Source organism: Tachysurus vachellii, chromosome 15 (genome assembly GCF_030014155.1).
Source record: "Tachysurus vachellii isolate PV-2020 chromosome 15, HZAU_Pvac_v1, whole genome shotgun sequence".
NCBI classification, from domain to species: Eukaryota; Metazoa; Chordata; class Actinopteri; order Siluriformes; family Bagridae; genus Tachysurus; species Tachysurus vachellii.
In genome coordinates this window covers 5,005,287-5,026,886 of record NC_083474.1, presented here as the reverse complement: position 1 = coordinate 5,026,886, position 21,600 = coordinate 5,005,287, and the positions used below count along the sequence as shown (strand labels likewise).

General features: G+C 40.2%; 2 protein-coding genes across 2 annotated transcripts; one reads left to right on the top strand and one right to left on the bottom strand.

Annotated features, from left to right (window-relative positions):
- The first annotated feature begins 4,269 nt into the window (after positions 1-4,269).
- On the top strand, positions 4,270-17,705 carry rab34a (RAB34, member RAS oncogene family a). Its single transcript, XM_060888679.1, has 11 exons — positions 4,270-4,746; positions 6,364-6,427; positions 6,826-6,917; positions 7,520-7,585; positions 7,755-7,856; positions 7,944-8,008; positions 14,781-14,832; positions 15,169-15,250; positions 15,347-15,437; positions 16,657-16,764; positions 17,067-17,705. The coding sequence occupies exons 2-11, from the start codon at positions 6,374-6,376 to the stop codon at positions 17,132-17,134; spliced, it is 780 nt and encodes a 259-aa protein (XP_060744662.1). The 5' UTR covers positions 4,270-4,746; positions 6,364-6,373; the 3' UTR covers positions 17,135-17,705.
- Positions 17,706-17,757: 52 nt separating this feature from the next.
- zgc:174895 (uncharacterized protein LOC100126024 homolog) lies at positions 17,758-21,600 on the bottom strand. Its single transcript, XM_060888680.1, has 5 exons — positions 21,439-21,600; positions 21,205-21,298; positions 20,713-20,859; positions 18,630-18,725; positions 17,758-18,294 (listed from the first exon to the last, which is right to left on the bottom strand). Exons 1-5 carry the CDS (start codon positions 21,559-21,561, stop codon positions 18,140-18,142), a joined length of 615 nt encoding a protein of 204 aa, XP_060744663.1. The 5' UTR covers positions 21,562-21,600; the 3' UTR covers positions 17,758-18,139.

The following is a 21,600-nucleotide window of genomic DNA, read 5'->3' as shown; positions in this document are numbered from 1 at the left end:
TTTCAGACTCATTTTTGTACAAAAGGATTGAAAACTGCACATAACACTCGCAGCTCGCAGATAAACTGTTAAAAGTAAGAGAAACCTTACAAAAAAGCTTTACAAAATTTATTCTGTTTCTATGCTTCTGTAAAGCTGCTTTGTGACAATGTCAATTGTTAAAAGCGCTATACAAATAAATTAAATTCCATTAAATTTGAACTGATACTGAACATGTAAAAAAAGCCAATGAAACAAAGACAGTTCACATTCATATAGGAATTCAGATAATTGTATAACTATGATTCAATATGTCTGCAAGTATGAATTAATTCATGACTTGTTATATGTGAATGTTTTTTCTGTGAGATTGACTATTGCTGTAATGTGTTTGTATAGCATTACATTGTATAGTTGTTTTTCCATTATATATCTGGAAAATAGATGATTGAAATACAGTTAGAGCTCACAAAATATTTTACTTGCCACCTCTCTCTCTCTCTCTCTCTCTCTCTCTCTCTATCTATCTATCTATCTATCTATCTATCTATCTATCTATCTATCTCTACCTCTCTGTTGGTTGTCAGTGCCAGATGGTATTTCAGTGGCTGAGTATTTCAGAAATGGCTGATCTGGGATCTAGTGTTTTACACAGAAAGAACCATACCATCTGTCACACGTTCTTATCCCTGGGCCTGGAGAACCTCTGTCCTATATTGTAATCTTTTACTCTGAGCTCAGTGGGTTTTCTGATTCAATTCAGTTCAATTCAATTCAATCTATTTGTATAGTGCTTTTAACAATTTCCCATTGTATCAAAGCTTTAAGAAGTATGGAAACAGAAGAGAGAGAAAAATAAATAAATACATAATAATAATAATAATAATAATAATAATAATAATAATAAGAAGAAGAAGAAGAAGAAGAAGAAGAAGAAGAAGATGAAGAAGAAGAAGAAGAAGAAGAAGAAGAAGAAGAAAAATAAGAACAAATAAGTGAATATATACAATTAAATAAAAATTTTTTTTAAAAGATTAAATTAAAATATAAACTACTATATATCTTTCCCTATCCCTAATGAACAAGCCGGATGTGACGGCAGCAAGGAAAAACTCCCTGAGAAGATATGAGGAAGAAACCTTGAGAGGAACCAGACTCAGAAGGGAACCTCATCCTCATTTGGGTGACACTCTATAGTAAATAGTGTAAATATAAATAATGTAATTTCTACAACAGTTTATAATAGTGCAGCCGAGAGCTCCTGAGGAACTAATGGGTCATCGTAAACTCTGAGTTCAACACAGAACTGATTGCTGATAAAGACCAGACCATACAGCTGACTGACACAATATTGGTTCAAAAGAAGGCATGACAGTCTCCAGGTGGCTTCATCCACAACAATCCCATGAGACACTGGCTGACCATGCAGCTCAACAAGACTCTGGCATGACAAGACTCTAGCCAGCGGTAGAACATCTGGATTGACGAAGTCGCTCCGTAATAAAATCAGTCTAGGAACTCAGAACTGGGAGCTCCGGAGTGGCATATATAGCTTGTCTATAGCATATATTCACTCATTAATTCATATATTCACTCATTAACTCATTAATCACTGAGTTAATACAAAAATCTAACTCCTCATCATGTACTCTTGATCCTGCACCTACTTTCCTGCTAAAAGACTGTACATCGGCGATTTCTGCCCCCATCTCCCACCTTATTAATATGTCATTTATCTCCTCTACTGTACCTGTGTCACTTAAGACTGCTGCTGTTACTCCCACACTCAAAAAGACTAATCTGGACCCGGCAGACTTATCCAACTACCGCCCTATTTCCAACCTTCCATTTGTATCAAAGATTATGGAAAAGGCTGTGGCCTCTCAGCTGCAGTCATTCCTAGCTGGTAACAACCTCTTTGATATTTTTCAATCTGGTTTCCGCCAACAGCATAGCACGGAGACCGCGCTAGTAAAGGTTGTTAATGATCTTTTACTCACTGGAGACTCAGGTAGTCTCTCTATACTTCTGTTATTAGACCTCAGCTCTGCCTTTGATACTGTCTGTCATAAGATATTACTTTCCCGCTTAGCGGAATTTGGCATATCAGGCTCTGCACTATCCTGGTTTTCTTCTTATCTCACGGGCAGGCAATATCACATCTCCATACACAATTCCAAATCTCCTACTGTCTTACTTAAACATGGTGTCCCACAGGGCTCTGTTCTTGGTCCACTTCTATTCATTCTGTACATTCAGCCGCTTGGTAGCATCATTCGTCGACATGGTTTTAGCTATCATTGTTATGCTGATGATATTCAGTTATACACTACCTGTCAACCAGATTCTGTTAATGTAAAATCCTCACTTTCCTCTTGTGTTAGTGAGTTAAAACTATGGCTACACTCAAATTTTCTTAGCCTGAATCTGGGTAAAACCGACATTCTGATAACTGGTCCTCCATCTCTAATAAAAAACAACTCTGTGGACTTTAGTCTTGATCTGGATGCTACTACGATTTTCCCCTCAGCTACCGTTAGAAATTTAGGTATCATATTCGACCCCTCACTATCCTTTGATGCCCATATTCGCAGCCTCTCCAAAACGTCTTTTTTTCATTTACAATGCATTGTCAAACTGCGACCTTTTATCTGCAGAAATGATGCCGAAACATTAGTACATGCTCTGATTACGTCCCGTCTTGATTACTGCAATTCACTTTTCTCTGGTTTATCAGCTCACTCTATCTCACGTTTACAGTACATACAAAACTCGGCTGCCAGAATGTTAACCTCCAATAAAAAATCTGCCCACATCACCCCTATATTATTTGATCTTCACTGGCTGCCAGTCTCATCACGCATAAAATATAAAATCATACTGCTCACTTATAAGGCACTAAATGATCTTTCCCCCCCCTATCTTTCCGATCTTCTCTCATCCTATGTACCTTCACGATCACTTCGGTCTTCAAATTCTGAACTTCTTTGTATTCCTAGGTACCGTTTATCCTCTGCAGGTGGCAGATCCTTTTCTGTCATTGCTCCAACACTATGGAACTCCCTACCCATTGCACTCAGAACCATCACCACTTTGTCTGAATTTAAATCAAGGCTTAAGACCCACCTTTTCAACCTTCACTACCAGTAAATGGATATATATTAGGAGTCCTTAATTTTTCTGAAATATGGTGTATGTACTGTGTACTATGTAGAGTCCTATCTCTTGTACTGTATGTTCTTGTGTTTAATCCTGTTTTCTGTTATTATCTCATGCAGCTGCATGTGATCTTTCGTTCTGGGCAAATGTCCGACGTATATGTATGAACCTTCGTCCTGGGCAAATGCCCGACGTAAATGTATGTTACCTTGTAAAGCGTCCTTGAGCTTGGGAAAGGCGCTATATAAATTAAACATATTATTATTATTATTATTATTATTATTATTATTATTATATATGTGTTCTCTTTTTTCACTGGGTCCTCTAGGTTGGGCTCTCTGGGTTCAGTAGGTTCTCTTAAATTAGTGGGTTTTCTTGGATCAGGAGATTGTCTGGGATCAGTGGGTTCTCTGGGTTCAGGTTTGGGAACCACTGAGCTATGTGACCCCATGGTTGCTGCCTAGTGATGGGAAGTTCGGTTCTTTTCCGTGAACCGGTTCTTTCGGACAGTTCGTTTTAATGAACCAGTTCAATAATCCAGTTCACCAGTTCTTTTACGTCCTGACGTAATGATGTAATTCACAATGACGTAATGACGTAAATTCCTTCACCCCGCCACTGCCGGCAGATATTAATACAATCAATTTAACACATTCTTACATTTAGGTTTTGCAACTAAAACACCCAGTACAGGCATTGATGTGCAAACGTGGGTGTTTTACGTGTCTTAAAGATATAAAGTTAATAAACTAATCTTCATCAACTTACAAAAACTTACAAAAAAAAGCATAATTTTGAAATGTTTCTTTCGCTCCATCAGTTGTTTCAAAAACTAATTCAACTGAGTTAAACACTCATACGTTGATAAGACATTAAATCATAACCATTTACATTTGTTGCTGTATCAGTTCAGTGATTTACGCATGCGCAGTAACAACAGCTCATCGGTTCTCAGTATGTCGGACGTGTCCGAAAGAAACAGTTCTCAGTTCTGTACCTATGATTCGCTGTATCGGTTCAGTGATTCATGCACAGTATCAACAGCTCGAGCTCACAGTTCTCTCAGCACAACATGTCTCAGTTCAGTGTACAGGAGTTACATATACTCCGGGATATTAGTTTATTTAGAGTCGGAGGGGCTGTAAATTATGACTGAAAGTGAGTAACTTTAGTAACTTGTGGATCAGCGCTGACTCAAGACGCGAACTGTTTAGAACGAATCAGTCCGATTTGGTGAACTGGTTCATCCAGTTCACTAAAAAGAACCGGTTCAAAAGAACGATTCGTTCACGAACTGGCCATCACTATTGCTGCCCTCGTGGTATGTTTTTGCAAGACCAACGAGCACTAGAGGGCAGCAGAGAGTGTCATCCTTATGATTCTTTCTTTTTGCTCTTTTTTCTGTTGGAAAGACAGAAGGATGGTCGGGAAAAACGCTCGGAATGAATCTTTATGCCTTAGTTGGATACTTCTGTAGGCTGGAACTAACAAGAAGTCTTCCTGTTAACGTGGCGATCTAACATACAGACTATATAGGATAGAATTATTGTGAATTAAAACACGACGCTTTTATAAAGAGCAAAAAAAAAAAATCACATCTGTGTTGAGGTAAGTGCTTCCTACCGTGTTACATAGTGTGGTAAATAGTGTTTTAAATAGTGAGGTAAAAAGTGTTCTACATAGTGTGCTAAATAGTGTGCTAAATAGTGTGCTACATAGTGTTTTAAATAGTGAGGTAAAAAGTGTTCTACATAGTGTGCTAAATAGTGTGCTAAATAGTGAGGTAAAAAGTGTTCTACATAGTGTGGTAAATAGTGTTCTACATAGTGTGTTACATAGTGTTTTAAATAGTGAGGTAAAAAGTGTTCTATATAGTGTGGTAAATAGTGTTCTACATAGTGTGCTAAATAGTGTGCTAAATAGTGTGCTACATAGTGTTTTAAATAGTGAGGTAAAAAGTGTTCTACATAGTGTGGTAAATAGTGTTCTACATAGTGTGCTACATATTGTGCTACATATTGTGCTACATAGTGTGGTATATGGTGTGCTACATATTGTGGTACATAGTGTGCTACATAGTGTGCTACATATTTTGGTACATATTGTGATACATAGTGTGCTACGTAGTGTGGTAAATATTTTGCTACATAGTGTGGTAAATATTTTGCTACATAGTGTGGTAAATATTTTGCTACATAGTGTGGTAAATATTTTGCTACATAGTGTGGTAAATATTTTGCTACATAGTGTGGTAAATATTTTGCTACATAGTGTGGTAAATATTTTGCTACATAGTGTGGTAAATATTTTGCTACATAGTGTGCTACATAGTGTGCTACATAGTTTGGATGTACAGTTATCCAGTTTAATTTCTTTGTCTACAGATTTGTAGGATTAGCAGATTAGTGAGGCATCATTTTTGCCACGACTCGCTAAACTTGATGCTGAAGACATGACCGTATGATAACTGTTTAATTGTTGTCACTGTGAGTGGCGCAGCTCTATATCTCTATACCAGATTATTATACCTGATTATACCTGATATTCTGATTATACAAGGATTATCTGATTATAAGTGGATTACATTAGATTGACCAGAAGTGGTAAAAGTACCTACTTTTTTTTAGAAACTAAATTTTAAGTGTGACTACTATTTAATTAACTGCTTCAGTAGAAGTATATGTCCAACATTAAAGATTTACAAAGGAAAAAGACAACTTTAGTAACACAGTGATGGCAGATCATGATGAGAAATGAGTCTCTTTTATGAAGGAACCAAGAAATATGGAAAAGCATTAGCTATGAAAATCTTTGTTCCTAATCTCTCAGACAAATGCTAACTAGCGTGATATAACAGTAAAAACTAGCTACAAAAGAGCTTCCTGTCACAATATAATCTGTGATAAATGCAAAGTGTAATAGGGATGAATAGTCTATGTAGATTGGTAAACTTTAGATTTAGATAAACTTCTAAAAGGTGTCAAATGCTACAAAAAAAAAAATAAAACAATTACATAAATGATTTCTGGTCCTACCTAAAATGCTACCCAGTTTTCGTTCCATTCCACAGTGTAAACTAAATAGCTGTAAACAAAGACATTATATTGATGCAAGGTGTAAAAGCTCATACAGGACAGAAGCGACTATTCCGTCTGCTTGATCTGAGGTGTGTTTCCTGTTCTCTCATTCTGAGGCGTAATTCATACCCTTGTGTTTCTCTCACAGGGTTTTCATCATGAGTGTCCTGCCTCCTGTTCGCAAGGACCGCATCATTAGCCAGCTTCCTAAGGTAATACATCACTCATCTAAACAAACTCTGCCTGACTTCACATGGCTGAATCACACAGGCGTTTATTCATTACATGTTACGGCTCAGCAACCTAAAGCAGTCTGGTTAAAGGTCTTTTTTTTCTGAAAAAAGTCTGAGAACTAAATGTTTCTGAAAATACAGGACAATTTAGGCAGAAGTACTTTGTCAGCTGTACAAACAAAGTGAAGAATCTTTCTGTCATCTGTGCACAATTTTAAGATGTTTCTGTAGTGGGAACTTTTAGGAAGTTTCCGTCTGCATTTAATGTCTTCTGAAAATCAGAGATCACGGTCATGATATTACCTTTGTCTTATATTTAACTGAGGTTATTTCTCTCATATTTAACATGATCAATTATTTGTTTTCATTTTATCTAGTGCTTCAGTAAAGGGGCTGCATTACACACAGAAGGTGGATTTAATGCCAAAGTGAAGACTGCTTGCCACGAGCAGAGAACTGGCACTGTGGGGTGAGTTTACAGCTGTAATGCCTATATAAAGACTTCTCATTCCAGGTGTGTCTGAATCTCAGTGTCTCTGAATTGTTTTTTATTTCTGTATCCAGGGGTTCAGTGTCCCATTTCTTGTCATTTTCATTTTTTTTCCTGCTCTAAGATACTTTGTCTACAACATTAACAAATTCTGAACTTTTTCTTCACACAACAAACACATTTTTATTTTTTATTTAAACAAATATTTCTTCATTTGGAATCAGTTTTCTCTTAACCATCATTTTCTAAATTGAGGCAATATGCTGTATTGCTGTATTTGTTCTCTCTCTGTACAATCAGAGCTCACAAAATATTTTACTTGCCACCTCTCTGCCGCTCTCTCTCTGTCTCTCTCTCTCTCTCTCTCTGTCTCTCTCTCTGTCTCTCTGTCCCTCTCTCTTTCTCTCTCTCTCTTTCTCTCTCTCTCTCTCTCTCTCTCTCTCTCTCTCTCTCTCTCTCTCTCTCTCTCTCTCTCTGTCTCTCTGTCCCTCTGTCTCTATCGTTCTCTCTCTCTCTCTCTCTCTCTCTCTCTCTCTCTCTCTCTCTCTCTCTCTCTCTCTTTCTCTTTCTGTCTACTCCAGGTTTAAGATCTCCAAGGTTATTGTTGTGGGAGACTTGGCTGTAGGAAAGACCTGTCTGATTAATAGGTAAGCTTTACTTTTCTTATGTGAAAAACTGAAGAAACCACTGTTACATGTTTAGTAAGTACTTCACCAGACAATGTTAATATGTAAGATAGAGTGCAGTAAAATATTAAGGTTTGTGTGATTGATTAATTGTTGTTAAAGTTTTAACTTTTTTCATCTGCTTTGCTAGATTTTGTAAAGATGCCTTTGACAAGAATTACAAAGCTACTATTGGTGTAGACTTTGAGATGGAGAGGTTTGAGGTGCTTGGAGTTCCGTTCAGCCTCCAGCTGTAAGTATTGACCATATAGTGGAGTACATGTCCCTCAAACTTCCAGAAACCACTGAATAAATACTAGCTTGTTCTTTCTCGTTGTAGGTGGGACACTGCAGGACAGGAAAGGTTCAAGTGCATCGCTTCAACATACTACAGAGGGGCTCAGGGTTAGTATATTTGTACATATATCGAGTTAGTATACATATAAACACATACAGCCCACTTTATTTTTCATTTTCATGTAGTTATCTGATCAGCCAGTCATGTGGAAACTGTTCAGTGGAACAGTTATAAAATAAAGGAATATTTTGGTTTATGTGTCATAAAATATTGATTTCTTATGAAACACATGCGACAGACAGTCTCTAGAATGGTGCAAAAAAACCCCAAAGAACTTAGAGGGAGAACCTGGGCATTCACCCCAAGATTGCACACATTGTTGGGGAGGAATTTGAGGAACTTCATGAGGAGTTTAAGGTGTTATTAGTCTAATCAATATTAGTCTATATCAAAATGACCATTGAAAGCAGACAGAGTCAGTCCACCAGTAACTGAAAGCCAGCTTTGAAGCCCATCAAGATTTTATGGCCTACAGAGGAAATAATGTACATCATAAATATTGCAAACCAATATGGTAAGGTGGCAAAAAGAACGCTCTTATTTCTCAAAATATTGCCATCTGGAATCCTGTTTGAAATTCGCACAGACGGAATCTTGAAGACGGAATCAATCACAACCAACTGGCAGAATGGTTTGTGGTCAGATGAAACCAATGTATATCATCCTGGAATAAACATCAATACGGTCCATTACCAAAACAACACTACTGTGACCCTGAAGCATTGTGGTGGAAGCAAGAAGTTGGGGATATTTACTATCTGCAGGGACTAGGGGAACATATCAAGACTGACTGGAGAATGGACTGAGCCAAGTGTAGTGCGTGCGTGCATGTGCATGCATGTGTGTGTGTGTGTGTGTGTCTGTGTGCCTGTGTATGTGAGTGTGTAACTGTGTCAGTGTGTGTGACTGTGTGTGTGACTGTGTTTGACTGAATTGGATGTGTTTGACTGTGTCTATGGGTGTCAGTGTGTGTGTCTGTGGGTGTGTCTGTGGGTTCACTGCAAAACTCAGCCAGCTCCGTCAGGCCAAAGTGAATGCTCACAAGAATGGGGATAGAGTCTTGTACAAACAGGCCAAATACACACTGGAAAGGGAGCTCAGAGTAGCAAAGAGAAACTATTCTGAAAAGCTACGGGCTCAGTTTGCCTGTAACGACTCAGCTTCAGTGTGGAAAGGTCGAAAAGCCATCACTACACGACACCATCCCCCAGCACTGTGGTGAATCAACAACTGGCAGACGACCTGAACGAGTTCTACCGTACGTAGGTTTGAAAAAGCCCAATTTTCACCTCCTGTAACCCCTGACTCCAACACACCTAAAATTCAGGTCAGCGAAGATGAGGTGTGTCAGGTCTTTAAGAAGAACAAAAGGAGAAAGGCACCAGGCCCAGACAGTGTTTCACCAGCCTGTCTGAAAACCTGTGCTGATCAACTGGCCCCCATCTTTACTTGGATATTCAACACGTCACTGGAGCTGTGTGAAGTACCCTCATGCTTCAAAAGCTCCACCATCATCCCCGTCTCAAAGAAACTCAAAATTACCGGACTAAATGACTACAGACCTGTGGCCCTAACATCTGTGGTCATGAAATCATTTGAAAGACTGGTTCTGGCTTATCTGAAGGACATTACTGGACCCTCTGCAGTTTGCCTACAGAGCAAACAGGTCTGTGAATGATGCAGTCAATATGGGACTGCATTATGTTCTGCAGCATCTGGACAGACCAGGGACTTATGTGAGGATCCTGTGTGTGGACTTCAGCTCTGCTTTCAACACCATCATCCCATCACTCCTTCAGCCCAAATTAACCCAGCTCTCTGTGCCCTCCTCTGTCTGTCAGTGGATCACCAGCTTTCTCACAGACAGGCAGCAGCTAGTGCGACTGGGGAAACTCAAATCCAGCACCCGCACCATCAGCACTGGCGCCCCACAGGGCTGTGTTCTCTCCCCACTGCTCTTCTCTCTGTACACGAATGACTGCACCTCTCATGACCCCTCTGTCAAGCTCCTGAAGTTTGCAGACGACACCACACTGATCGGCCTCATCCAGGACGGTGACGAGTCTGCTTACAGACTGGAGGTTGAATTGCTGGCTGTCTGGTGCAGCCTTAACAACCTGGAGCTGAACACGCTCAAGACAGTGGAGATGATTGTGGACTTCAGGAGAAACCCTTCTGCTCTCCCCCCACTCACCATCATGGACAGCATTGTCACAGCAGTGGAGTCATTCAGATTCCTGGGAACCACAATCTCCCAGGACCTGAAGTGGGACATTCACATTGACTCCATTGTGAAAAAGGCTCAGCAGAGGTTGTACTTCCTTCGCCAGCTGAGGAAGTTCAACCTGCCACAGGATCTGCTGAAACAGTTCTACACTGCTGTCATCGAATCCATCCTCTGCACTTCAGTGACTGTTTGGTTCAGCTCAGCCACCCAATCCGACCTCAGGAGACTACAGAGGGTAGTCCGGACTGCTGAGCGAATCATTGGCACAACTCTACCCACACTCCAAGACCTGTACTTCTCCAGAGTGAGCAAAAGGGCAAAGAAAATCACTCTGGACCCCTCACATCCAGCACACTCTTTGAACTGTTGCCATCTGGCCGACGCTACAGAGCCCTGAGCACCAAAACGACCAGATATAGGAACATATAGGATTTCTTCCCTCAGGCAATCCATCTGATGAACACTTAACATACATTTGATGAACACCTAACATACACAGAACAAACCCTATTCTTACATGGTCTACAAGTACGCATTTATATTTTATTTGCACATCTATATGTGAATTTGCACATCTTTACTTTAATTTGCACACTTATATTTCAATGTGCACATACAACTGTCTACTATTTATGTGTTCATGTCTTACCATTGCTATATGTTTACACTGTGGAGCTCCTGTACTAGAAAAAAATCCTCGTATGTGAAAACATACTTGGCAATAAAGACCTTTCTGATTCTGATTCTGATTCTGACTGTGTGTGTGACTGTGTGTTAGACTGTGCTGGATGTGTTTGACTGTGTGTGTGTGAGACTCTCTGTTTGTGTCTGTGTTTGACTGTGTATGGTGTCTGTGTGTCTGAGTGTGTCGGTGTATGTCTCTCTGTGTCTGTGCTTGACTGTGTATGGCTGTCTCAGTGTGTGTGTCAGTGTGTGTCAGTGTACGTCATTGTGTGTGTCTGTGTCTGTGTGACTCTGTGTCTGTTTGTGTTCCTGTGTCTTTGACTGTGTGTCAGTGTGTGCGTGTGTGTGTCTGTTTGTGACTGTGTGTGCGTGTGTGTGACTGTGTGGGTGTGTGTGTCAGTGTGTGCATCTGTTTGTGACTGTGTGGTTGTGTCTGTGCCTGTGTGTGCGTCTGTGTGTGACTCTTTGTGACTGTGTTTAAGTGTTGGATCTGTTTGTGTCTGTGTGTGTGACTGTGTCTGTGTGTGTGTCTGTGTGTGGGACTGTTTGTGTCTGTGTGTGGGACTGTTTGTGTCTGTGTGTGGGACTGTTTGTGTCTGTGTGTGGGACTGTTTGTGTCTGTGTGTGGGACTGTTTGTGTCTGTGTGTGGGACTGTTTGTGTCTGTGTGTGGGACTGTTTGTGTCTGTGTGTGGGACTGTTTGTGTCTGTGTGTGGGACTGTTTGTGTCTGTGTGTGGGACTGTTTGTGTCTGTGTGTGGGACTGTGGGTGACTGTGTATTTGACTGTGTTGTATGTGTTTTACTGTGTGTGTCATTGTGTCTGTGTGTGACTCTGTGTCTGTGTCCGTGTGTGACTGTGTTCGTGTCCGTGTGTGACTGTGTTCGTGTCCGTGTGTGACTGTGTTCGTGTCCGTGTGTGACGTAGACTGTGTGTGACTGTTCGTGTCTGTGTGTCTGTTCGTGTCTGTGTGTGACTATGTGTGACTGTGTTTGTGTCTGCGTGTGACTGTGTTCGTGTCTGTGTGTGACTGTGTGTCGCTGTGTTCGTGTCTGTGTGTCGCTGTGTTCGTGTCTGTGTGTGACTGTGTTCGTGTCTGTGTGACTGTGTTCGTGTCTGTGTGACTGTGTTCGTGTCTGTGTGACTGTGTTCGTGTCTGTGTGTGACTGTGTTCGTGTCTGTGTGTGACTGTGTTCGTGTCTGTGTGACTGTGTTCATGTCTGTGTGACTGTGTTCGTGTCTGTGTGTGACTGTGTTGCTGTGTTCGTGTCTGTGTGACTGTTCATGTCTGTGTGACTGTTCGTGTCTGTGTGACTGTATTCGTGTCTGTGTGACTGTATTCGTGTCTGTGTGACTGTGTTCGTGTCTGTGTGTGACTGTGTGTTGCTGTGTTCGTGTCTGTATGTGACTGTGTTCGTGTCTGTGTGTGACTGTGTGTTGCTGTGTTCGTGTCTGTATGTGACTGTGTTCGTGTCTGTATGTGACTGTGTTCGTGTCTGTGTGACTGTGTTCATGTCTGTGTGACTGTGTTCGTGTCTGTGTGACTGTGTTCGTGTCTGTGTGTGACTGTGTTCGTGTCTGTGTGTGACTGTGTTGCTGTGTTCGTGTCTGTGTGACTGTTCGTGTCTGTGTGACTGTGTTCGTGTCTGTGTGTGACTGTGTTCGTGTCTGTGTGTGACTGTGTTCGTGTCTGTGTGACTGTGTTCGTGTCTGTGTGTGACTGTGTTGCTGTGTTCGTGTCTGTGTGACTGTATTCGTGTCTGTGTGACTGTGTGTTGCTGTGTTCGTGTCTGTATGTGACTGTGTTCATGTCTGTGTGTGACTGTGTTCGTGTCTGTGTGACTGTGTTCGTGTCTGTGTGTGACTGTGTTGCTGTGTTCGTGTCTGTGTGACTGTTCGTGTCTGTGTGTGACTGTGTTCGTGTCTGTGTGACTGTGTTCGTGTCTGTGTGACTGTGTTCGTGTCTGTGTGACTGTATTCGTGTCTGTGTGACTGTATTCGTGTCTGTGTGACTGTGTTCGTGTCTGTGTGACTGTGTGTTGCTGTGTTCGTGTCTGTGTCGCTGTGTTCGTGTCTGTGTCGCTGTGTTTGTGTCTGTGTGTGTCTGTTCATGTCTGTGTGTCGCTGTGTTCGTGTCTGTGTGACTGTTCGTGTCTGTGTGTCGCTGTGTTCGTGTCTGTGTGACTGTTCGTGTCTGTGTGTCGCTGTGTTCGTGTCTGTTTGACTGTTCGTGTCTGTGTGTCGCTGTGTTCGTGTCTGTGTGACTGTTCGTGTCTGTGTGTCGCTGTGTTCGTGTCTGTGTGACTGTTCGTGTCTGTGTGACTTTGTTCGTGTCTGTGTGTGACTGTGTTTGTGTCTGTGTGTGACTGTGTTGCTGTGTTCATGTCTGTGACTGTATTCGTGTCTGTGTGACTGTGTTCGTGTCTGTGTGTGACTGTGTTTGTGTCTGTGTGTGACTGTGTTGCTGTGTTCATGTCTGTGACTGTATTCGTGTCTGTGTGACTGTGTTCGTGTCTGTGTGACTGTGTGTCGCTGTGTTCGTGTCTGTGTCGCTGTGTTTGTGTCTGTGTGTGACTGTTCATGTCTGTGTGTCGCTGTGTTCGTGTCTGTGTGACTGTTCATGTCTGTGTGTCGCTGTGTTCGTGTCTGTGTGACTGTTCGTGTCTGTGTGTCGCTGTGTTCGTGTCTGTGTGACTGTTCGTGTCTGTGTGTCGCTGTGTTCGTGTCTGTGTGACTGTTCGTGTCTGTGTGTCGCTGTGTTCGTGTCTGTTTGACTGTTCGTGTCTGTGTGACTGTTCGTGTCTGTGTGACTGTATTCGTGTCTGTGTGACTGTATTCGTGTCTGTGTGACTGTGTTCGTGTCTGTGTGACTGTGTTCGTGTCTGTGTGTGACTGTTCGTGTCTGTGTGTGACTGTCTGTTGCTGTGTTCGTGTCTGTGTGACTGTTCGTGTCTGTGTGTTGCTGTGTTCGTGTCCTTGTGACTGTGTTTGTGTCTGTGTGTGATTGTGCTTGTGTCTGTGTGTGACTGTGTTCGTGTCTGTGTGACTGTATTCGTGTCTGTGTGACTGTATTCGTGTCTGTGTGACTGTATTCGTGTCTGTGTGACTGTATTCGTGTCTGTGTGACTGTGTTCGTGTCTGTGTGACTGTTCGTGTCTGTGTGACTGTATTCGTGTCTGTGTGACTGTGTTCGTGTCTGTGTGACTGTGTTCGTGTCTGTGTGTGACTGTTCGTGTCTGTGTGTGACTGTCTGTTGCTGTGTTCGTGTCTGTGTGACTGTTCGTGTCTGTGTGTTGCTGTGTTCGTGTCCTTGTGACTGTGTTTGTGTCTGTGTGTGATTGTGCTTGTGTCTGTGTGTGACTGTGTTCGTGTCTGTGTGTGATTGTGTTCGTGTCTGTGTGTGACTGTGTTCGTGTCTGTGTGTGACTGTGTTCGTGTCTGTGTTCGTGTCTGTGTGTGACTGACTGTGTTCGTGTCTGTGTGACTGACTGTTCGTGACTGTGTCTGTGTGTGACTGTGTTTGTGACTGTAGGTGTCTGTGGGTGAATGTGGGCATGTCTGTGTGTGCGCATGTGTGTCTGTGTGTGTTATTAGCACACTCAGAGGAGGAGGGAGTCTGGCCTTGATTGGGTCTAAATGTTTTCCTTACACTACATGGCATATAAGAGATATTCTATGAGTTAACTTTATTATTGTTGATTGTACCTTTCAATATGCAGATGCTTCAAATATTTCTCCTTTTCCCTCGGTCTAATTACTACATCTAATAAAAACTAGAGTCTGTGTGAGTTGTATATCATTGGTCATATCACCCTGACACATTTAAAATGTTGTTACATGACACTTGATATCAGAATACTGCTTTTCTCTCATTGATATTGACTCTATACTCTTGTTCATCTTTTTCAGCGGTAATAATTGTTTTTGATTTGACTGATGTGGCCTCGCTACAACATACTTGGTATGTATTCGTAAAGATTATTGACTGCTACAGACATAAAAATGCATTGTGAAGTATACTAAATAATGTTTCTGGACACCTGACCATCACACCCATATGTGGCTCTTCTGGAACTAGAACACAGACTCAACCCCAGACCTCCTCAGCCAACATCAGTGTCTGATCTCACTGCTGCTCTTATAGCTAAATGAACACAAATCTACACTATAACATCTGGTGAAAGCATCAGAAGGTGATATGGGGATGTATGAGTGTGTTCGGACATGTGTCCCCACTCAGTGTGGGTAAAACATGCTTAGAAACACATTTTAGGCAACATACCTTCTTCTCTTAAAGGCAATGGCTGGAGGATGCTATGAAAGAGAACGACCCCACCAGTGTCTTACTCTTTTTGGTAGGCACAAAGAAAGATCTGATTGTAAGTGTTTATTTTTTAGATTGTAACATTTAGTGTATTTATTTTTTAACAATTTCTGCAACAAATTGTTTACCCCACTGTTGTGTGTTCCTGTAGTCCCCCGCACAGTATTCTCTTATTGAACAGGACGCTATTAGAGTTGCTCAGGAGATGAAGGCGGAGTACTGGGCTGTGTCTGCTTTGTCTGGTAAGACAAATGAATTAGGGAGGGGTGCTTTGTTACTTAGGTTTGGTGGGATACTGTGGGAGGAAAAAGGCTAAATTTGTAATCTGACCTCAAAAAAAATCCCACCAATCCTAGGCGCAATATATGGACTGTGGTGAGAGAAGGAAAATGTGTAAATGCATGTGTTTTAGTGCTCGAAGTACTGAAGTGCTCTCACTCATGACCGTTTCTCTACATACTTGCTTCACTGTTCTATAAATCTTTTAGTTTTCCTATATATCACACCTTAATGTGGTATTCATATAGAATGTCACATCATTCAAACAAGTTCAGTTTTGTTCATATGTAGGAATATTAGTGTCTTACAACGATATGCCTGAAATAAAGAAATAGCAGCTTGTACTAAACCCCATGTGACTGTGCTCTACTGCAGGCACTAAGCTCAAGCCCAGGTTTTCCTCATCAGTCACTGCAGCCAGTATGACTTCTGTAACCAAGCTGCAGCTCCAGTGAGCCCTTAAACTCTGTTTAAGCTGTTGAATTAGCCTAGCAACTCTCACATGGACTGATGCACCATGAAATCGATTAGGCACTCATCCAGTCATATGCCCAGTAGTTTTAAACCAGTCTGTAGCATATTCAAAGCCTCTGCTGTGTATACATAGATGTTACATCACTATATTTTCAAAAGAGTTATAGGATGAAATAATTTCTACCATTTATACTGATATAGTTAGATGTAGCCTCTACACTTGCTCGGCATGCAAACCCATTTCTCCTGCAGCATGTATGAAGACATAACACCAGCCCATACTGCTGGAGAAGACCTGGTTAGTAAAAAGAAAAACAATGGCTCCTTTATTTGGAGATGGTCTGGATTTAAAAGGTCAGGTGAGCAACGAAACAATGTCTGCTGTACACAGGTTGCACCCACAATTGGAACCACTTCCACAAATCTTTTCTTCCGTTTACATAGCAGTTCTATAAACTGCAGTATGAACAGTGTGTTCTCAGAGATAAGACTATTTCTATATAATACAGAGCTTTAACTGCTTAAAGTACCACTGCCATTTCATAGGTTTCCAGTAAGCTGCTTTGTGCCAATGTCTTTCTCTCTACAAATCAAATTGAATGAATAGAAATGGAACATATTGGCAGTTCTGGTTATTAAAGCACTTATTCCTTCATGATTGTGTGTTTTTTTTTTTTTTTTGATTTGTTTTGTTTTTGCTGTTTAAAGGCGAAAACGCGAGGGAGTTTTTCTTCCGTGTGGCATCACTGACGTTTGAGACCAGCGTGTTGGCAGAGCTGGAAAAAGGCAGCTCCAGGTGCATTGGGGATGTTGTCAGTAAGTACCGAATGAATTTCTAAACATAACTGCTATATAGTTGCTTCTGTCTCAACCCAGTGTGAAGTTTATTAAGTCTTCATGATATCTCTATGTACAAACAATAGTGACATTCTGACCTTCATACTTTTCGGGTTGAAAAGGTGTAATTTCTCCTCAAATCTTTTATTTCATTCTGATCTCCACTGTTAAAATATATTTTAAAATAAAACCAAGTCCTATATCAACAAGTGTTTTAAACCACCCTTAATACCATTTATGCTAAAAGGTCTCCTAATTTTTCCATCTATTTTTCTTCACAGAAATCAGCAACAACACGAGTAACATGTATGCAACTTCTAAAAAGAAACATCCAAGCTGCTGTCAGTAAAGGGAGAGAAAACCTGAGAATTCTGCACTGAATGAACTGATGCAAAAAATTGATACCAAAGCAGACACTATAGGTACAGATGAACAAGGGAGACTAGAAAGTGTTAAAAACACTGTACTTAGGACAGGTTGGAGTAAACGTTCCTCTGTAGTATTTTGTTCTTTTGTCTTTTTAATTTTTTTCTATGCACATCAGTTGCGTTGCCTTCATTAGTGTTAGATGTTTCAGCATGATTATCATATTATGGCACTCATAAGCATCAGGAAATTTATGAATTCTTTAGTTTACATGTCAGTTTAAGATCATGCTGTATTGCACAATTAATGAACCTGATGTATTTTTAACATAGTTAACTATTTTTTTAAAAATAGTTGCAATCAAAACAGTAGTATTAACTACACTATCAGAAACTTTTATACACATTTATACAGGAGATTTGTTCTGGTATATATAGTAATGTGCTGAACAATTTCTAGCTTGTGTTTTTTATGCTATCATTATATATGTTCTTGTTACATGTTATTGTATACTATGCTTTCAAATTTGTTTTGAATTAAAATCTGCTAAAGTGTTTTCTGTAGACTGTTACTAAGGAATTTAGTTTAAAAAAACAACAGCAATTAAAAAGAAAAATTTAATTGTAGTAAACTTTAACATGCTCTCTAGTACAAAAAATGTGAGCCACGTACAGGTTTCAATAGATTATGAACTATTCCATGTTCTTAGTTTTAGTCTTTAATCTAATCGTCTTTAATTATGTTAGTCATCTTCTTAGTTTTAAGTCTTATAATAAAAGCCATGTTATAAGTCAACTTTTGGGAAAGAAGAATATCAGAGATTAGCTTCATTTAGAATCATGTTCTCTTTCAGTCCATTGTGAGAATGCAGTCATCTTCAGATGGACCAGAAAATAACAGAATGATGTTTATATGTGGCGTATCGTATATGGGCAGAACAAACACAGAATGGTTTTCTTCTGTTTAGTATCGCTGTCCTCAGAGGTACCTACTCTGTAACGGTTCTCTCAAAGTTCTTGAAAGATTCCAGATATTTGCTGTCTATTTGAGACTGAAGTTTCTTAGGGATGCAATGCGAGTGCTTGTAGTTTTCCTTTATCCACTTTCCTCCTTCGCTGTTCTCAATGGCCACGGAAGCGACGCCTATAGAGAGCAGAGCATCACAACATAACATAAAGGAATTTGAATAAATGCTACTGATTTGTAGTGACCCTTCCATTTACGGGAACAACTGGCCCTAACTCTTGTCAGCTAAATGTCTTGGCAGCGTAAAAAAATCTATCTTCTGCTGCTGTGCAAGTTTGGATAGAGCACAAATGGATCTTTTAGTGGCCCTGAAGACTGGATGTGCATCATTATTTCAGCATATTAATGTTTTATCCTGCTCGCTATAATTTTTTAAGCTATTTCTATTACTTATATTGTAATCCTTCACATTTATTTATTTATTTATTTATTGAGGACGAATGCATGCTCACCCACAACAGATGCGCCTTGTTTTTCTACCAGCTTGATTGCAGCTTTCATTGTGTTTCCAGTCTCAATCCACTGGTCAACTATAAGAACACGCAGACCTTAAAAACACCATACCATAATATTAAACACCATACTGAATGGAAATAATTGCAATAGAAGACAGTATTAGCATGCATTTGCAGCATCGTATTAGCATTGGTAAGAACATGTTCATGGTTTGCAACCTCTTTTTTTGCTTAGACATCTTAGGACATGAGAGTGACTACAGTGTAAAGACAGATGGCTTGAAAGGTGTTCTGTAATCTGTTCGTTAAACCCTGATCTAAAAAAACTAGGATAAATTATGCTTATCAAAATTTGTGGTGCACAGAAGGAATAAACCAATCTACAGAAGAACTGATCAGTGAATGCTTTATCCTGGTCATCAACATGGGGCCTCCAAAGCTGATCACAGGAACACTGGGCATAGACACAGCAGCCGAGACTGGATTCCAGGAATCCCGTAGACATAGATCCCATACACACAGACATACACAATCACTCTAAATGAAACCCACAGTGACATTTGGAGAACATGCAAAACTCCACAAACTCCAGGGACCCTCTGGCTGTGAACACTACTCCACATCATGATGCCCAGCACTAATCTTTACCATGCTAAACATTAATCCATATTGTAACATATAATAACTACCATGAATTATTTAGAATCTAAAATGAAACTAATTGTGGAACAGCTTAGCAGGCCCCAGTAGTTTAAAGAGTTAACCTCAAAACACGTCTCTTCTGTGATATAACAAAAAATTTAGATTCTTGATTGGAATTCTGATGATGCAAGATGATCCATCCATTGCCACGGGCCACCGAAGCCATGAGAGCAAAATCTGCCATGTCTACATAAGAGCGATGGCATGCACTCTCTCATCTAGCAAATCATGGGCATCTGTGAGCTTGTGTGAGAAATTGAGAGAGATAATAAAGCACTTTCCTCCGAGGGGGACGCTTTGCCCTGTGAAACTGTAGGAGCAACAGTTTGATATTTGGTTGGCTTCGTATGTCTGTGAAGAAGCACATGTTAGTCTTTTCCCCTGTGGCTTTGATATGATAGGGCAGGACTGGCAGGTGTGTGGGAGCTGGCAGGGAGAAAACTTGGAAGGTAAACCTTCACAAGACAAAGGTTTCCAATTTCATGGAACTGTGTTAACAGATTAGTACACTGTAAATCGTGATAGCTCCTTTAAGGTATGTGAACTTATTTCTTCTCTTTAACCCAAGATTTCAAAAATGAAACTTGAACCATTGTATTGAATACTGAAACATAGTTTATCTTAAGTTGGGTTTACTCAGGTTTCTAAGGTTTAAGGCATCTAGCATCGTTTAGCCATCTAGAATTGTGTCACAGTGTAGAATTTCCACATAAGTAAAATATGTAGTTTTTACTTTCTCACACAGGTCCACTATTATATATCCTGCACTATTGTACAGTTCATTTCTTATTTCTAATTGTATATTTGCACTGGCCACTTTGCACATCCTGCATTAGTGTACAATTCATGTCTCTATTCTTGTTTATATCCAATTGCTTTGTTTATACACATTATTTTTATTTATTTATTTATTTATTTATTTAATCTATTTTTTTTATAACCGTTATTTCCTAAATTTATGCTTCTTCTCTATTATCACTATGAACCATGACAAATTCCTGTACATGTTGACCCTACAGTACCTGCCAATAAACCTTGTTATGAATTTGATTCCATACTGATACAATGGCCATATTGCTCGAAATAGTATAGAATTGTACATAGTTTTATTTAGGTTTAAGACAACTTGCCATTTTTATACACTGAGTGATTTGTTTGGTGCATCTGCCTCCTTATAAACTTCACAGAATAACAAGCTCAGTCAATATTCCCAGCTCAGTCAGGGTTTATTACCCGTCATTACCCCAAAACACTGACTTATTCAGAGTGAAAATCCAACATTGTAGGAGGTTATAGGAATTTCTGGAATTTCTCTGCTTAAGTTCATCCTGTATAAATCCTATTGACTTGGACCTATCGGTGTGCTAGATTTAAGTACCTGGTTTTAACACATCAGCTCGTACTTCCAATAGTTTCTCTCTTCTTGAGTAGTCAGTATATTCCTGCGTCTGAGTTTCTACACAAAGGTGTCCTGCTTTTCGGATGGCTAGAAAGCCTTTTCCCAGAGTGGTGGCCACGGCTGTACCTGAAAACCGAATTTAAGTACTATTATTTTTGAGGTATTTATTTACACTTCATCTTTTACATCTAGAAACTTCACTTTATAAAAATCCTGCAAAATATTGTTTTATAAATAAGTGTAATATATTGCAGAAGGTTATACCATGTAGCCCAAAGAGAGAAATTATTTAATTTGACACATAGTTTGGTAACTACACTGAAGACACTCCGTAGGCAGTTCTATTGTGGGGTCAGAGCCCAGTTTATATTTACAGCCTTACCAACATGTGGAATGAACTAAAAATAGAAGAGGAGTCACTCCTGTCTTAGAAACTCATTGCCTTCAACAACATGACAAAATGCAGCGTACCAAGGATAAAGCCCATTGCGTCTATTCCAGCCACCAGGTCAATCGAATCATTTTGGAATGGTTTGAGAAGATCTGTCACACAGTCTGATAAGGCCTATTTGTGGAGCGCATGAAAAGAATGAACAATTGCAGAGAAAGAAAATATATACTAATGAAATACTGTAATCATGGACATGACATTCCAAGACAGTTTTATTAAATGCTCCTGACTTTAGAGATTAGAATAAACCATACCTGGGAATTGCAGTAAAGTCTGGAGGGATCAAGCCATGCAAAGTTTGGGCCCTTAGTATTAGGTGCCATAAGTGACAGATACCAGCCTTCATCTCTCTCCTGAGGAACAGCCAGATTATTCATACTGACGAGGAGCAAAACTTCAGACAGCAGAAACTTAGC

Excerpts from the sequence above, each read along its gene's own strand:
- rab34a (XM_060888679.1), top strand. The coding sequence starts at position 6,374 with ATGAGTGTCCTGCCTCCTGTTCGCAAGGACCGCATCATTAGCCAGCTT. Across the intron at positions 6,918-7,519 it reads CAGAGAACTGGCACTGTGGG|GTTTAAGATCTCCAAGGTTA; the intron begins GTGAGTTTACAG and ends TGTCTACTCCAG. Across the intron at positions 7,857-7,943 it reads GTTCCGTTCAGCCTCCAGCT|GTGGGACACTGCAGGACAGG; the intron begins GTAAGTATTGAC and ends TTCTCGTTGTAG.
- zgc:174895 (XM_060888680.1), bottom strand. The coding sequence starts at position 21,561 with ATGAATAATCTGGCTGTTCCTCAGGAGAGAGATGAAGGCTGGTATCTG. Across the intron at positions 18,726-20,712 it reads AGCTGATGTGTTAAAACCAG|GTCTGCGTGTTCTTATAGTT; the intron begins GTACTTAAATCT and ends GGTGTTTTTAAG. Across the intron at positions 18,295-18,629 it reads ACAAGGCGCATCTGTTGTGG|GCGTCGCTTCCGTGGCCATT; the intron begins GTGAGCATGCAT and ends TGCTCTCTATAG.